At 37.8% G+C, this 18,687-nt stretch overlaps 1 protein-coding gene across 3 annotated transcripts in view; it reads left to right on the top strand.

The window, feature by feature from the left end:
* Nucleotides 1-18,687, top strand: part of LOC122817246 (E3 ubiquitin/ISG15 ligase TRIM25-like) — a 1,463,860-nt gene that overhangs the window by 125,238 nt on the left and 1,319,935 nt on the right. For all 3 annotated transcript variants that reach the window (XM_044090466.1, XM_044090465.1, XM_044090464.1), the window contains exon 2: nucleotides 1,655-1,750. In XM_044090466.1, the coding sequence (XP_043946401.1) occupies nucleotides 1,655-1,750 (96 nt within the window). The remainder of the gene's footprint in view (nucleotides 1-1,654; nucleotides 1,751-18,687) is intronic.

Genomic DNA, 18,687 nt, shown 5'->3' with positions numbered 1-18,687 from the left:
CTAGAATTACCCAACCTGGTCACCTACAATAGCTCATCAAATAATTTATGATCCAAATAAAATTCCATCACTTCATGACCTGCTAAAAAGCTATTCCAACAACCGCTTACTCCACCAACAAAGCACTGGTTGATGTATCCAAAAGCAGAAATAGCTCTGGTGACTCCCTCTACTCTTCTACTACTGCAAAAGTATGGACCTCCATCCCCTAGGTATTAGGTCCAACAAAAATAAAAATACTTTCAAAAACCTCCTCCAGACCCATTTAAACAAGTCATGGATATGCAGTTGTTCTAGCCCTGGAGAGCTTCCCATGTTTATCTTCTGTGCAAGGCTTTAATCAGGACCCTTCTAGATGCTATTCACAAACATCTCATAGTGCACTATTTTAAACATTTTAGGAATGTATCCAAATAACTGATTGTAACAGCTTGTGTACTGTTTTGTGTAATGATTTTTTTCATTTTGTACTAATCTTTGTGGAGCTTTTCTTCCCAGGCCTCTGCTGAAAATGAGACTCATGCCCATTCGGACTCTTCCTGTAAACAAATGTAAAATAATTTTAGAGGTTGCGCCTGCCAGGAGGACACATTAACACATTTGTTTCCTCACCCCTAGGGTTGTAAATTTATACATATGGAAATTTTGAGTGCTGTGATCCTGGACCCCCTGCTATGATTTTTGATGGTCCCCTGCTATATTCTTGAAAGCTGAGAGTTTGAGAGTTATATAACCATGTAAATGATAACTTTTTGAAAAGAGTTTTCAGAAGTGGACATTTTATACTTAAATTATTTTTCATATTATTCCTTGTTTTAGATATATTTTATAGCTGAACATTATCTTGTTTTGAATATCTTTTAACTGTAGACATTTTTGTAGATTACATATCTTTCAAGAATCCTAAGGTCGAAAACAAAACATTCAGTTTTCGTACTGATGGAGGACATCTGCTCTTGTGAAACCATGCATTTTGTTGTGCACCTGAATTGTAATATACATTCCCTTCTTGAGTTGTATTTTGTTTGAAGACTTTAAAAAACAAGTAATCTCTGTGGTATCCCCGAAGTCTCAAAACAACCCACTAAAGTGTAGTGGGTCTAAAAACAAAACAGTGTAAGAAACTTCTCTGTGTGGAAGATTTTCAGTCCATATATTTCTAGTTAATCACTGTATATTAATCAGATCCGACAATAGTAGTAGAAGTAGCTTCGTCAAGTCAAAAAGTAATAATAGAAAATATATAATTCTACAGTATTACTAAGTATGCGAAAGTAATCCAAGCAAGGCAGGCAGTCTGTTTCCAGTCTAAACGACTGGAAATAGACTGCCTGCCTTGCTTGGATTACTTTCGAATACTTAGTAATACTGTAGAATTATATATTTTCTATTATTACTTTTTGACTTGACGAGTTTACGTTCGCTACTTCTACTATTGTCTGATCTGATTAATATACAGTGATTAACTAGAAATATATGGACTGAAAATCTTCCACACAGAGAAGTTTCTTACACTGTTTTGTTTGAAGACTTTAATACAACAATAAGAGAAATACTGTCTAAATTAAAGACCCTAGAAGGGCTGTGTGGAAACATGGAAATGACTACTTTTGTAATAATGAAACTTGTCTTCTCTTGTTGTCTTCAAATACAGGCAATGGTAAAGGAGAAATTGTCTGTGCTTTACAAAGAAATAAGTAAAGCAGATGAGGGCTTGGAAGAAATGAAGAAGCAGGAGAAGTCTTGTTCAGTAAGTGTGCACCTTATATTTGTTTTCAGCTGTCAGCTGCAAGAGTCTTGTGTTGTTTACGCCTCTAACTGTAATAAGGAACCGGTGAGCAGATAATCACTTCATGTTACTGTTTCACTAGTTTTCCTTAGGTTTATCTTAATTTATCACCAATCAAAGAAAAAGGCTTTGCCCTAGAACTTACATTTTGAGTAAATTGCAAAAATATGGACATTCTGTGAAAATCTGGACAGCTGAGAGGTAGAAGCCCTGGTTATGGGTGAGTTCATAGCCGGCCTTAGGCATAGGCCAACTAGGCAGTGGCACTTTTCCATTATTTATTTGGTGTAGGTAGACCAGGAGTGGGGGCACCTGGGTGGTGTGGTGGGGCGCCATGGAGCCCTTTTGCCTAGGGCACTGGCTGACCTAAGACCACTGCTGGGTGAGTTTAGGAAAATATATACAATCAGTGTCTGATAACAAATGCCCGATGGTGAAGAAGTTTCAGAAAACGTTACTAAGTAATCCCTGTGAAGAGAATCTATGGCAGAGTGAGTATATTTTAGGTCAAGTGGAAACCAATAGCAAAGTTCTCTTTTGAAGTAAAGCTCTGTACATGAAGCCATTTTAAGGTAGCTAATCAGGGGAGAATGATGAACATTCTGACTGGGAGAGCATAGCGGCCTGAACTTATGTTTGGCAGTCTTTCTATGATGATGATCACAGCACCTGCTAAGGAAATATCAGCAAACACAACTGAAAGTCAAAAGGTGTCTAAATGCAAACCTTGATATTGAACAGCGAGGTCCATGGTACAGGAATGCAGGGTACTAGCAATAGCAACCATTTTTGGTATGAGGTAGACATCGATCAAAAGCTTTCAACACAGTTTCCTATATCAAAATATGTATGTATGACTGTCACACCAAGAATATGTATTGGCAGAAAGTTACAGTAATTGTCTGCATAAGTGGGCCTTACTGTTTGATCCTGTATATTTGAAACTGACTAGTTGTTTCTTCTAAATGTCAGAAGTTCTAAATGTTGTGTTTAAATGCTTTTCCTTACAAGAGTTTGTTTTGCTTTGGATGTGTGTATGTGTATGTCTCTGTGTGTGTCTGTGTGTTTATGTACCCAGTCCCTCTACTCCTTCCTTCTACTCTCTTTGTCCTACTTATCCATTTATTTTCTGCCTTTCCTGATCTCTGATTTGTCATCTCCTCTTCTGGTTCTTCCCACATCTCTTTCTTCCCTCCACTTTGGATTTCTTAGGATTTAGTAGTAGCAATTGGCAACTTAGCTAGGCTTCAGCAGAACTAAGAGATTCCTGGGTGTGCTTTTATAGTGTTTTTATGGTATTAGCAACACAGGTCAAGGCAGAATCATTAACATAATTAACAGATGTGTCATGTTTGCCACGGTGCGAAGGTTGTTCATGAAAATGTTGAAAAGGAGGGAACCAGGGACAGAACCTGGGGGGGGGGGGGCTTACTGATACAGCGAGAAAAGAAAAGATGCATTTTTCCCATTTTACTGCTTGGTACTTATTAGAGATGTAGCTGTTCAGCCACAAATGTGATCTCTTGTCAAGCCCTACTGAGGATAGTTGCTGAAGTAGTTTGATATAGGAAACTGTATTGAAAGCTTTTGATCGATGTTTACCTCATACCAAAAATGGTTGCTATTGCTAGTACCCTGCATTCCTGTACCATGGACCTTGCTGTTCAATACCAAGGTTTGCATTTAGACACCTTCTGACTTTCAGTTGTGTTTGCTGATATTTCTTTAGCAGGTGCTGTGATCATCATCATAGAAAGACTGCCAAACATAAGTTCAGGCCGCTATGCTCTCCCAGTCAGAATGTTCATCATTCTCCCCTGATTGGCTACCTTAAAATGGCTTCAGATACAGAGCTTTACTTCAAAAGAGAACTTTGCTATTAGTTTCCACTTGGCCTAAAATATACTCACGCTCTGACATATATTCTCTTCACAGGCATTACTTAGAAACGTTTTCTGAAACATCTTCATCACCGGGCATTTGTTATTAGGCACTGATTGTATATATTTTATTAAACTCACCCATGACCAGGGCTTCTACCTCTCCGTTGTCCAGATTTTCACAGAATGTCCAGATTTTTGACTCGCATTTTGGTCTGTTCCTCATAGAAGTTGTGGTTTTCTAGCAAATCACTGATGATTGAAGTCACTAAATAATAATATACATTTGAGTTTCAGACTTCATATCCTTCAGAAAATACTTGCTAACACAAATTCTGTTATTCTAGCAACTTTCTAGGTTAATAAGAATAACATTTACAATTTGTCCATATTTCTGGGTTTTTGACCCACCGTTATTTTAGTCTTTGTCCAGATTTCATACTTGAAGAGGTTGAGAGCTGTGCCTGGTGCTGTTGTCATTTGCTCAAAACAGTCAGGCTTTGCGGGACTAGTGAGCATTTGTGTGACCTAGACTGAAATACTTGGGCTACTGTGTGTTGGTGTGAAAAAATGTGAAATACATTGTGTCCATGTTTATTTATTTATACAAACTACAGTTGAATATCTAAGATGGACAGTCAACAAGGGGACTATAATTTCACGACTGTCTGTGTGTGACAATGATTGAACCTACTGTCCGATCAAGTTAAGCAGTCATTTAGTCATAATCAGGTTAAACCATGATTAGTCTGTCTTTGCAGGATTAATGTGCATTTCAGTGAAGCAGATTGGAATACTTTACTCTCACTGTTTTTATCACAATTGGACATTTCAGATGTACATAATCAAGTGGTTGTAATGGGTGTGGACATTGATGGATTATAATGACATCAGTCTGAGTGGTCTTTTGTAGCTGAGGTATTTGAAATGGGTGATCTTGTTATTAAAGTTTGTTTCAGCATTTGCTAAAAATGTCCAAGTTTATACATTTAAAACAGACATTCTCATTTTGCTTTATTAAACAATAGATATAATTTAAACAATCAGGAAGGTGAATCCCAAAGAACGTGTGCATTTATGCATTGTCCAAAAAGCATGTAAGTGTGGGGGGCACAATTTGAAAAATGCCCAATAGACTAATGCATACTTCAGAGTAACTCTTGGGTAGGTTGTAATAGCCTTTAGCAAGTATTCATGTCATTTGTAACATAAAGTCTGTCTAGCCTGGGTCAACTGCCGTACTTTCAAATTAAAAAGTAAAATTCATTGATTCATTCCTTCACTCTCCCACATCTAGAAGTTTGTATATCTTTAAATGACTAGTCAAAAACCTGCATTCCAGCATAGTGTAATATTGCCTGGTTCAGTATTTCTTCTCCCCTTCTTTGTTATTATGTTCCATTCTTCTGTAACTGTCAAAATCTCTTTTTATGAAGATGTACTATATCCCCCAGGATTTGTTTTAAATCTGTCACTTCCATTACCTTCTTATCATCACATATCTGCTATAGCCATCCCGTTCTGCCTCTTGTATTGCAATCTGTGCATTTTTTGCTACCAATATTATTAATCCTCTTTTCCTACTCTGAATTGCATAAAACCTGCTGGAAGGACATATTGTCCCCTTGAGGTTACCACACCTTTGGAACAGACTTGCACTTCATGTCTTCAAAGGCAATCTGGATGATCCGATGGATGACTGTTAATTCACCATGGTGGTTCCATCTGTGTCTCTCTTGGACAGGGGCAGTAGGTGTTGATTGTGGAAATAAGGATATGAACTTGGCTAGGCTTGTAAGGGCCCTAGGGCCATTAGCCTAGTAACTTCCTGTGATCCTATGATGACATTCAATAAAACCTTCTCTTTATTAAGTCTTCATGCTCAGTTTTTATCAAAGTATCTCTTGAAGTAATCAGATATGTACGCTACATTGGGTTAAGATAGGGTACTGCTTTATTATTTTTTTGTCTGTTCTTGAGGGGATTGATATTCAATGTCTTTAATATCAGTATCATTTTCCTATTCAAAAATCATGAAACACCCTTTCTTTCTCTCTGGACTTGCCTGGTATAACTGACCTCCCTGCACTTTAATAAAATAATCATCTGCATACTATTAACTTTATCATATCACATTACCTGCACTATGTCAACATATCCATGTAACACCCCCAAACATAATTCCAGAACTACCAAGTGCTGTAGCTAACAACAATATATAAACTTAACAAAGAAAATATTTTGTTATTCCCTTCCTTCACTTTTTTTGGTGAGCGTATGGTCTATAATGTTGTCCTACTACTGTCCTTGAAATCCTACTTCTGCCCCCCCCCCCCACGGGCAGCCCTTGCTTAATTCTTATAAATTAACCCCTTGCATCACTCAGTTCTTTCACCCCCCCCCCCCTTTGCAATCTCAGTTTTCACCATTCACATTCTCAGGTCACCAGACCCTGTTCTTGTCTCTTTCCCTGTGCTAGTGCTTCCTTAACCAGCCTTGTAACATATAGTGTCTGGATTGCATATATTACACTGTATTATCATTCTATTCTAAGTTTCCAGGGCACTTGAAATTACATTTTACCCTTTAGAAAGCCTGTTAATCAGTTGGGAAAGCATACCTTATTCCAAGAATATTTTCCTGGTCTTCTCTTATTCCATCCATCCTCCCTCTTATCTTCTTAATTTAACCTCTCATTTAGCAATCTTTAGCTCTCAAGTCCCCTTCCGTTATTTCTTGTGTTAGCATTTCCTTGAATGTCGCTGCAGCATACTGTCTCTACCACAAATACTACAGTGCATAATCTCAACCCTATTTTATCATCATTCATACATTTCATTAATTAAAATACATTCTGAAAGGGTAATTAAATTGCAACAATTATCTTTATACACATTACCCTCTTTTATATACACACCTCTTTGTTTCCCCTCTTTAAGAAAACCATCTCCATTTATATTTACTTCTAGAACAATTAACTTGAACAGCAACACACCCCCAAAAATTATTACATAGAAAATGTTTTTTGTCATGATAAAAGCAAGTCTGTTTATATTAAATAATCAATTAAGTTACCAGTTTTTTACCCCTTAACAATTTTATGTCCTTAATATTTGATCAGCAACCCCTTCTGTGTGTTCCTCAACTAATGCTTCTCTGACTCACTATGACTGTATCTGCATCTCTTTCTGTTTCTCCTTCAAAATAGTGGAAAATGGCTTTACTAGCCACCTCTCATTTGGGGGTGACCGTCCTGTTGTTCCTTCTCACAAGCAGGGAGAGAAGGATGTTCCAATATCCAACTGATGTACTTGAACAAATCTGTCCAGTTTGGTCAAAGCCTCTTCTACGTCCATAAACATCCTTGTTCCGACTGAAAAAAAATACAAAAGGTTCAGTGTCACAGGGTACAGTAGTTTTAACCCTTACGTGGAGTTTCTTGCAAAGTCTCAGATACTGTATAAAATTGTTCGTTTCTTGTCTGGCACCGATGAAATAATCACAATCCACAAATACCCTATTCTCATCAATTTTGAGTTCCTTTCCTTTCCTCCACAATAAGTGCAGCAGTTGTCCTTTAAGCTGAAAAGTCTGTACTTTAATCAAAGTAAGTCTAGAGAATCTTGCTGCCCATGTAGCAGTGATGTAGCCCCTACAAGCTCTATCCAATTGGATTATCTCCTTAGACAACTCAGCGCACTTACTTATATGATCTACCAGGTAACTGTACTCTCTTCGAAGAGAAAATAAATGACCTCCTCGATAATATGCAAGGGTTAAAATTGCTGTTAAGCAACTGTTATTAAAACTCCAGAGCACAAAAGCTTTTAGCACAATGGCTCATGCAGCAGAATGTAAAAAGGGCTGTTGCCAAGTTTAGAGAGTCTTTTTAACAAGGAAAATAGACATAGATCCTGTAGATGTATTAGAAATGTTTAAGAAATGTTATGAAAATCTGTATAAAGCAGAGAAATGTGAAAATCAAGAAGAAGTAAAAACAGAAATGTTTATGGAAGAATTAAATATGCAATGCTAGAGGCAGACAATGCTCAATTACTAACAGGATAGGAGAAGATAAGACATAAATGGTGATGTATAACCAGTCTACAAGATCGTCTGCAGGAAAAGATGATACAAAAACACCAATATTTCAAATTTCTGCCCTATTGCACTACTCTCACCAATCTCTAAAAATCCTTGAAAAGTGCGTTCACCTCCAACTTATGCCTTTTCTAACCCAAAACAATCTTCTTACACCTACCCAACATGGCTTCTGCTCAGGCCACAGCACCATAACTGCCCTACTGTCTTTCCTAGAAACTGTCAATCAAGCCCGAGATTCTGGACACTTGGTCTCTACTGTATTGCTAGATTTGTCCAAAGCTTTCGATACCGTCTCCCACAAACACCTCCTCTCTCATCTCTCAAATCTTCATCTCTCACCAAGCACTTTATCCTGGTTCTCCAGCTACCTGTCAGACAGATCACAGTCAGTCAAATGGAAAAACTCCACCTCCCTTTTCTTAGCTACTCCTACTGGTGTACCTCAGGGATCTGTCCTAGGGTCAATGCTTTTTAACATCTTTATTAATAACTTTCACTCTGCAATTCCTGATGCCAAAATCATTCAGTACGCAGATGATTTTACCTTGGTCTGCTCTGCCTCTAACCTCTCTGAATTGCTCACTAAAACTCAAACTGCTTTTTCAACCGCCGAAAACTGGATGCACCAAAACCACCTCTCTCTCAATGCCAATAAATCTAAAATTTTACTGTTCCCCCTAACAAAGACTCATTCCTATAACAAAGTTCCTTTCAGCGTCCTGAGTCAAACCAACTCACCTGTAGAAGTGGTTCCATCTGCCAAACTACTTGGCATTACTATAGATGAATACCTTAAGTTCGACATCCACATTCTGCAAAATATTAAGAGAACCCACCAAAAACTTGGTATGCTTTACAGGAATAATCACTTTCTCTCACACTCTACTAGGCACACTGTGGCCACTACCTAGCTTCTGCCCTCCTTACTATACGGAGCTCCTCTCCTTACCAGCCTGTCCTTTTCTGTCACCTCCAAACTAGAAAACTGCTATAATAAAATCTCTAAATTTGCCACCAAATCCAAACATTCCACCCATCATTGCCCCAACCTGCAATCTCTGTATTGGCTAGAACTCCCAAACTACCTCCAACTCACCACTGCTCATAGACTCATATTTCACCCTTCTGAATGTCCAGCTCTAGCTAATATCCTTCCACCTTACACCCCTAATAGAACTCTCAGATCTGAACATCAAAACTTGATAGCTATCCATAAGCCCAAACGTCCTTCTGGCCAACTCCTCCTCTCTTTCTCACTAGGCAAAAAATGGAATTCTCTCCCCTCCACTCTAAGAACTATACCAAACTCAGAAAACTTCAAAACACCTGTCCACTAAATGGAAATGTACCTGCCTTCACCCTACCTAAATTATTCCAACTATTTGCCCATAAAATGTTTTTGTTTCTTCTCTCCCAGGTTCCTAAGCTCTCTAAATCTCTGATAGCTTGTTTTTCTATGACTGTATCCAAGCTCTCTTCAATTCCTAGAGCTACCTAACTCTCATCACAACTGTGTAAATATTGTAAATAGTTTCATACTTTAAATGTGTGCTTGTAAATGTTTTATATTTCTACTTTAAAGGTGTGTATGTAAAGTGTTTTCCCCACATACTATGCAATGAGTGCTCTCATAAATGAACCTGTATAACCCTTAAGATCATCTGCAATGATGTTTGTCTGACTATTGTGCAACACTGTATGTACCTTTGTTGCAATTTGTTCTAGATAAGGTATCTTTACATTTCTGTATTACTATAGCTATACTGTATTTGGAGCTTTTCTCCCGGGCCTCCACTGAAAACAGGTTCCTTAGGCCCAGTGGACTTCCCCGGTAATCAAACTGGAAATAAATAAATAAATAATAAATAAAGTTTGGAAGCTAGGAGGGAAGAAAGTGATAAAGATTTGGAAGGTTTTTGTTCAACTATATTTTAAAAGGAGGAGAAGCACCAGCATCCTTGAGGAAAAACTGTGGTGGCTGTAGTACCTAAAGATGGTAAAGACTCATCATATCCAGTTTTGTATAGGCCCATTTTGGTTATTAACCAGGATTATAAAGTGTTTGTCTGTAATGACTAAAAGAATAGAAAAGGTGATGCCAAAATTGGTAGATATGGATCAGTGGGATTTTGTGGAAGGGCGGCAGATATTTGACATTAATTTGACAATGATGATGTGGATGAAAGCAAAATGTAAATGATAGTTCTAGATGCAGCAAAAGCATTTTATGATTAGGGCAATGGAAGCATTTGCATTCCTGACAAAATAATACGGTTAATTAGGAGGATATATGAGGGATCAGAGGTGAAAATTAAAGCGTGCTTGTCCTCTCTGATAAGTCCAGTTTGAACAGAAGAACCAGGCAGGGTTGTCCTCTTTCCCCCTTTTTATTACATTTAGAACCAATGGCAAAGAAAATAAGGGACTAAGAAATTCAAAGACATAATTGGTGTGGTAATCAAGAAAAGTTGGCTTTATTTCCAGATAATACATTACATTGTACTTGATAAAAACAGAAAAGGACTTCTCAGTGTAGTGCAACATTCTGAGACAGTTTCAAGTCTTTTCGTTATTCAAAAATAATGTAAAATAAAGACAATAACTGTAAACTATGTACCCACACACAAATTGGTTCAGCAATACTCACAGTTATGGGTTAAAAAGGACTCTGTTATGGCACCTAAGGATATGTGATAAGAGACTAAACAATAGATAATACAAAAACTGAGAAATTGAAAGCTGTTTTTTTATGGCTCTGGATAGCAAAATGTAAGCAGTGAAAATGTTTTAGCACCTTTATTTATATACACCGGTCAGACATATTCTTATCAACCAGAGGAGAAGTTGTGTACATCAATTAATAAAAGAGTTGAAGAATTATATCTGGGAGGGTAAGAGGGCAAGAGTCAAGTGGGATAAGTTGATTTTTCCAGTAGAACATTGTAGTTTGGGATTACCTGATTTGAAAGACTATTTCTGAGCTGCACAGTTAAAGCTGCTATATATATAGCACAAGCAGAAGGCAGTAATTCAAAGTGGAAATGGATGTTGAGGAAATGGGGGGGGTCAGGAAATGAGGAGAGACTGTGATTTTGAATGCAGATCCTTAAGTAAGAATAACAATTACCATACAGAATATTAAATTCATAAAGTAGCAGAAGGTATTCTAAGAACTAAGTCAGCATTGGAATGGAGAAAGGAGAATGTGCCAATCGGCATGACTGCATTTAGGGGTACAGAGAATAGGCAAGAGGAGGCTGGGGGTTACTGGAGGAAACTGGGAAAGGAGCCAAGGCATTGGGAGCAAATAATTAGAGAGGGAATGGTAATAGAATGGGTAGAGACCAAGAATTAATTTGGACTGCAGGCTACAGATTACCTCCTCTGTCAAGGATAGCACTCAGAGTATAGGCAAAGAGAAAGGAATAAGGGGATCCTGAGTATGAAAGACCAGTATTGATAGAGTTTTTAGTAGAATCTAGAACAGAAGCTGCTCTTAAAAAGAGTGATTAGTAGGCCATATAAAATATTGCAAGGTAACTATAGGAATCAATCAGAGGAATTTAGAAAGGATTGGAAAGAGAGATTAGATAAGCAATTCTCAAAGAAACAATGGAAGGATATAGGTATGGCTCCCAAATATTTAACAAAGTCTAGAAGATTTAGGATCTTTGCTTGGAAGTGTTTGCATATGTATTTCTATACCGCAAGCAGACTCCAGAGAATTTTTCCTCAGGTAGGCAACAAATGTTGGAGGTGTGATGGGGAAGAAAGAGGTAATTGGGAACATATTTTCTGGGAGTGTAATGAATTGGCAGACTTTAAAGAGTCCCTTCTCTGGAGATAATAGGCTGGGAAATGGTGGCAGGTATACTTTGGGGGTGACTGGAAGGGGCAGAGGGGGTAATGTTTACTTCAAATCTGTCAGCTAGCAGGTTGGCTATTTCCTCCTATTGAGTATGGGTGGTGCCATCCATGAGTTCAGTGCATAGCTGGGCATTGCCTTTTAGATTTTGGATGTAGTTAAAGAATTCCTTGTGATTATCATTGGATAGGGAGGCTATATTTGCTTCATAATTAGCTTTGGAGGACTTGACAAGATCTCTGAATTGTTTGTTTAAACTAGAGAGGGATTTATTCCTCTGCTGAGCCAGTTACCTCTTGTTCTTGAACATTAGTTTCTTTTTCTTGTTGTATAGCCTGTTTATAATAGGGGTGTACCAGGTTGGTTTATTTTTTGGCAAGACCTTGTTTTTATCCGGTCAGGTACAGCTGATTGTATACAAATGATTCAGTGGTTATACAGGTTATTGATGTACACAGGAGGCTTTGAAACTTCTTATACCATCACTTAATAAGAGATAGTTTGTCTTTGAAAAATTTTTAAGCATTTTTGTGTCTGATGGGGTATCTGGTCATAATAATTACATTGACTGAGACCGATTTATGGTCTGATCTTACCAGGGAGGACATCAGATGGGGGAGGGTGCAATGCTGTCCCATGTTAGTAAGCACTTTGTCCAGAACATTTCAGCCTCTTATGGATGTACTGACTAGCTGTTCCAGAGCATTTGCATTGACAACGTCCAAGAATCTCTGAGCCAGCATGTTTATGTTCATATATATTTCCCATTTGATGGTAGGATAATTAAAATATTCCATAGGTAAGGTGTTGGGCTGTATGGCAAGTGGCTCCAGTAAGTTCACAGGTGTGCAGTATGCTTTTCCTGTTTCATGGTGGGGGACCCATAGCTAGCTATGATGTGGTAGGGGTTTTTGTCTGTAGTTAATTAGACATGGAGGAGCTCAAGAAAGTCATACTCTTTGACCAGTCTTGAGGTGTAGTTATCCTTAATGAAAATGGATGCACCTCCTCCTTTGGTTCTTTCATGCTCTGTTTGTGGTCTGAAAGTATGGAAGGCATTGTAGCCCTGCATAGCCTGGGTGCTTTCCATGTCTTTGAATCATGTCTCTTTGACTGCACAGATGTCAGCATGTTCCAAAGTGAGGAATGCTTCCAGGGAGTGCAGTTTCTTGATTAGACTCCTGGCATTAAGCAGCAGTACCTTGAGTTTATCTAGAGAGGATTTTGTTATGTTGGGAGGTTGGTTATTTTGACACTGCCTAAAAAAGGCATAATAGACTCGGCTAATGCCTTTGTCAGTGTTTAAAAGCCTAGAGGAGAAAGGTGCAGACCATTTTTTGCATAGCAGCATGGTCTGTCAACCATATCTTCCCAGGCTGGCGTTGTCATTGTCTTTCATCTTTGTATTTATTCTTTCATTTTAGCTTAAAGTACTTGGTCTATAATGCAAGTGTAATATAGTTGTCTTTGAAGTGATAAAACTGTTTTTTTTTTTTTATGGAACATTCCTTCCTGGGCTTCTGCTGTTGGCCTAGTCAGACTTTCCTGGTAAATAAATGTCATTAAGTAAGTAAAGGCTATCATTGCAGTGATTCACATACCACTAGTTTTCTTCCTAACAGTGATCATTCTATAGTAGACAACTGTTTACTGTACTCTTATATCTGTATTATTACATTGTAAGCCAGATGATATGCACTTCACTAGGAATATTATTCTGCACTGTTTCTTTTTGTTATTTTTAATATAAATGTATTTTGTTAGTTTTTGCTTTATTGTCTTATTGAGTAACTGACTGATAGTGCGGCAGTCTGTGTAACTTTGTGTATTGAAATCTCCTGGACACCACAGAAAAAGAAAACATGCTTATCTACTACAAGCTATTTATTTCCCAATTACATAATCAGAATGCAGAATCACATGACATGACTTCAAATCAGGGTGTACCTAGCAGCTTCTCAGCAGCCTTTCTTATATCCCTCTTTACATTTTTTTTTCATTTCTGTGATGAGATGAGTTAGCATTTTGCTGCACTTGGCCTACTGCAGTCTGCTCATAGTGCCCATGTTGCAGATATGACTTGATAGGGAATAGTCTAAGCTCAATAGCAGACAGGTTTGTGACCACCAAATGGATGCAAGGGTCAGTGCTGAGACAGTGGGACATTTCTGTCTATAGACACACACACATATTCACAAAATGACTCACATGTGTTGCCCACATATATCAGCTGAAAAAGTTCACCATTTAGTAGAAAGTAGAATTACTTTAAACGTTAACCACACACAGCATGTATATCCTTGAAAAAGCTCAAATATAAAGTTTTTCCAAGACCAAGTGTGACAGAAATTTGCCCAAAATACGCAAACCAAAACCGAAAAAAAAGAATGGTCACTCCAATTTTGTAAAAACCTTTATTTACAAATGAGCACAGATTGATTAAGTCATTTCATCTGGTTGTAACTTGGACTTCATCATAATCAACCATTTAAAACACTGGATGTGAACATGTGACTTCTTTGGAGGGTTATTTAAACTGTTTCAGTGTCTTTTCAATATGATACTGCATGGCAAGACCAAGGCACAGGATATTATAAGGGACAGGTCTACCACACCAGGTGGGCCACTGGTAACCCTGTGTGGCAGCAGAGAATATCCTCATTCTTGTTAGTGGTGTGGATGAGAAAGCTGGGCTAGTGACAACTGTCATAATGTCTGTAAGAATGAACTAGGTTAATATTAGCATGTTCATTTCCAATTATACACTGACATGCATGTGTGAAGGGGTTGTTCAGTAAAACATATATGTATTCTCAAGGTACATCAGGACTGCAGTTACAACAGTCTATACCACTGTGTCTGTACCCGTATGCTATTCATGAAAGTGGCATGTAGCAGTCTGTGTCGCAGGGTCAGAGGTGAGGCATATATTGCAGCACTGAAACAAGTATGTTACCTTCTTTTATAGGTTCCACTGAAGGATGGTCCAGCACAACATGTCAGCACATTTATAAACATCAGCAGGGTTACCTGTGACTGACGATGATGACATCATGCATATGACACAGTAACACTATCGACAGTTCCACCATTAGAGTGCACACAATGTCATCTGACACAGTCTGATGAACATGACAGTGTCAACAATGCCAACATTAGAGAGCACACACTCATCTCCCATATATGAGGTGATGGTGGAGGAGCAAGCCTAACCTCCAGTATCATCTGTGTTTAACAGTGGATACCATGTCAGTGTGAACCCCACCTACACAACACAAGAATCACCATACATATGCTGCACTTCTGCCAACATGTGTACACCCACCATAGGGGGAAAGGTGCATCAGTAGTCATCACTGCAATGACTCCCATCATTCCCTACCTTGGGTAGCTCACTTGGCATCAGTCAGTTGATATGCAGTTCAGTCATCCAGTCACAGGTAGCCACTAGGACCATCATGGTAGAGATGGTGAGTATGCTGTATGGAGTCCCTATGCAAACACCATTCTCTTATGGGGGTTCAACTACTCCATCAACTGGGAGACTTATTCAGCCCTTAACATGTATGCCTAAAGTTTTCTGGACTTCATAAATAGAAACTGTCTGGCCCAATTAGTCTGCTGCTCAGCTAGGGAAACAAAATCCTAAAATTGGCCTTTACTAATATGCGAAAGTTCTGATCCACACCAGTTGTAGTTTCTCCCTTGTCATCAAATCAGATAATAAGTCCGTCACATTTGCCGTAAGACTGAAGCCAGAAGCATCCTCAAATAACTCTGTATTCAGAGATTATGCGAAAGCTAATCTATGCAAACTAAGTGATGACCTAAATTCATTATCCCCATCTAACCTGATGACCCCCCCTATGAATTTAGAAATCTGTACCTTTAATAATGTATGTATACACCACATCAGTCAAATACAAACTGTCTTCTTTGTTTTGAAACAATGTTTCTTTTGCTCTACATTGTTAGATCGCACACACACACACAGATATATGTAATTACTTCCCCTCTTATTCATGGTCTCAGCTTTCTCCTTTTTTCCCGTTTTATACTACTAACTCTTAATGTTTTTTTCTTCAGCTGTTTGCTGTGGATAACTATTTACATGATTATTTATATTCCCCCATCTTCTTCTATTTATTTTAACCATACCATTATAAACTAATACCCCCTCCTCCTGGGAAGTTTCACTCTTTTTAATTTCTCCAAATCTTTTGGGTTTATGATGCTGTGATGGGAATGGGACCCATTCCTAAGTCAAAGTATGATTAGAGTTCATGAAATTAGTATTGTTTTAATCTTTGATGTCAGCTAAAAGTGCTGTTCTCAGCACCCGCAGTGTGCCCAGTAATGACTCCTCCTGGAATTCGTACAGGGTTACATGGATTGCTAACATACAGTGGATATAAAAAGTTTACATACCCCTGTTAAAATGCCAAGTTTTTGTGATAGAAAAAAAAAGTTAAACCACAATAAATCATTTAAAAACTTTTCCCACCTTTAATATGACCTATAATCTGTACACTTCAGTTGAAAAACAAACAAATCTGTTAGGGGAAAAAATATAAAAAATAAAAAATGTACAATAAGCTGGTTGCATAAATGTGCACACCCTTAAACTAATACTTTGTTGAAGCACACTTTGATTTAATTACAGCATTCAGTCTGCTTGGGTAAACACCTGCCATCAATTAAAGAGACTCTGATTAACCCCAAATAAATTTCAGCTGTCCTAGTAGGTTTTCCTGACATGTACTCACTTGCCTGCTACAGCAAAAGCCATGGTTCGTAGACAGCTTACAAGGCATCAAAGGAATCTCATTGTTGAAAGGTATCAGTCAGGGGAAGCGTACAAAAAAATTTCCACACGTTTGGATATACCATGGAACACAGTGAAGACAGTCATCAAAAAGTGGATGAAATGTGGGACAACAGTGACGTTGCAAAGAACTGGATGTCTCCCCAAAATTGATGAAAAGACAAGATGAAAACTGGTCAGGGAAGCTGCCAGGAGACCTACAGCAACACTGAAGGAGCTGCATGAATTTCTGGCAAGTACTGGTTGTGTACTGCATGTGAAACAATCTCCCATATTGTCCATATCTCTGGGCTGTGGGGCAGGGTTGCAAGATGGAAGCTTTTTCTTACACAGAAAAACATCCAGGCCCAGCTAAAATTTGCAAAACAATACATCACGTCTCCCAAAAGCATGTGGGAAAATGTGTTATGGTCTGATGAAACCAAGGCTGAACTTTTTGGTCACAATTCCAAAAGATACATTTAGCGCAAAAACAACATTTTGCATCACCAGAAGAACACCATCCCCACTGTGAAACATGGTGGTGGCAGTATCATGCTTTGGGGTTGCTTTTCTTTATCTGGAACTGAAACTTTAATCAAGGTGGAGGGAATTATAAATGGTTCCAAATACCAGTCACTTTTGGCCCCAAACCTTCAGGCGTCTGCTAGAAAGCTGAAGATGAAGAGGAATTTTACCTTTCAACACGAGAATGACCCCAAGCATACATCCAAATCAACAAAAGAAAGGATTCACCAGAAGAAAAGTAAAGTTTTAGAATGGTGCAGCCAGAGCCCAGACTTAAATCTAGTAGAAAATCTGTGAGGTGACCTGAAGAGGGCTGTGCACAAGAGATGCCCTCGCAATCTGACAGATTTGGAGCCCTTTTGCAAGGAAGAGTGGGCAAATATTGCCAAGTCAAGATGTGCCATACTGATAGACTCCTACCCAAGAAGACTGAATGCTGTAATTAAATCAAAATGTGCTTCCACAAAGTATTAGTTTAAGGGTGTGCACACTTATGCAACCAGCTTATTGTACGTTTTTTATTTTTTATATTTTTTTTCCTCTAACAGATTTGTTTGTTTTTCAATTGACTTGTACAGGTTATAGGTCACATTAAAGATCAGAAAAGTTTTGAAATGATTTATTGTGGTCTCATTTTTTATATCACAATAACCTGGCATTTTAACAGGGGTGTATAAACTTTTTATATCCACTGTATCTAAATATGATTATAGGTTCTTTTTTATGAACTCTGCTGATCCTACTGCTATTGGAACTGTCTGGGTATCTTTCGTCCACATTGCTCTCGTTTCTGCCTGCAAATCCTGATATTTTATGACTTCGTGTCTGTCTGTCCACAAGACACTGTAGTCACTTTATGTGGCGATTTCAGTGATCAATGCTACTTTTGTCTTCTTTTCTTCGACCACTATATCTGGTTTTCTAGCATAAAAACAAAAAATAGCCAAGGCTAGGAAGTACAAACAAGAATTTGTTTTAACATTAAGCGCGTTCATGGGCACGCATACACCCACTTTTTCAGACTGTTCAATAAAACTAATAAACCACATTTAAATAGTTAAATAAATAGTTCCTGGATTTCAACAAATTACCACAAAGCAAACTGGAAACCAGCAAAGAAAAATCCAGGCAAGGATCCAGACACAGCTCACGTATTTTATTTCACAAAAACCAGCGGATGTTCACGTATTTTCTAGCACAAATAGCCAGCAGATGTTGAGCGCTTTCATCCAAGAAAAATATGGACTTCTTCAGAACAACATCATACTAATCTCACACACATTAAATACAAAACTTTCCCGCCTAAAACCCCAATTAATTCATCAATTATTCAATTAAAAAATTAAAAATTACTAGTAAAGAATTCTTTACTATATACAGCATATTCTAACTAAAATAAGTTACAAATTATTAAAAAACTAAGTGTATATTATAACCACATCTTATCTTATGTAAATAAATATGTTTTATACATAAGAAAATATCATCAATTGATAAAAAAATGTTAAGCAATATTTTCTTGATATTTGTGCCAAGTATACATACTATAGATAGCAATACCTTATATTTATATTATTTGTGCAAGTCAATTGACTAATTGAAAGCCATAAAGCAAGCCTAGCTTATGGCCAAACATAGAAACTGCAGTTAATAAAGAATAGTGAAATACTGAAATTGTGTATAATAATATACGACACATCCAAATAATGTATCATAT

Source organism: Protopterus annectens, chromosome 12.part0 (assembly GCF_019279795.1).
Source record: "Protopterus annectens isolate FY-2018-M chromosome 12.part0, PAN1.0, whole genome shotgun sequence".
NCBI lineage: Eukaryota > Metazoa > Chordata > Ceratodontiformes > Protopteridae > Protopterus > Protopterus annectens.
This window is presented reverse-complemented; position numbering and strand designations above follow the sequence as displayed.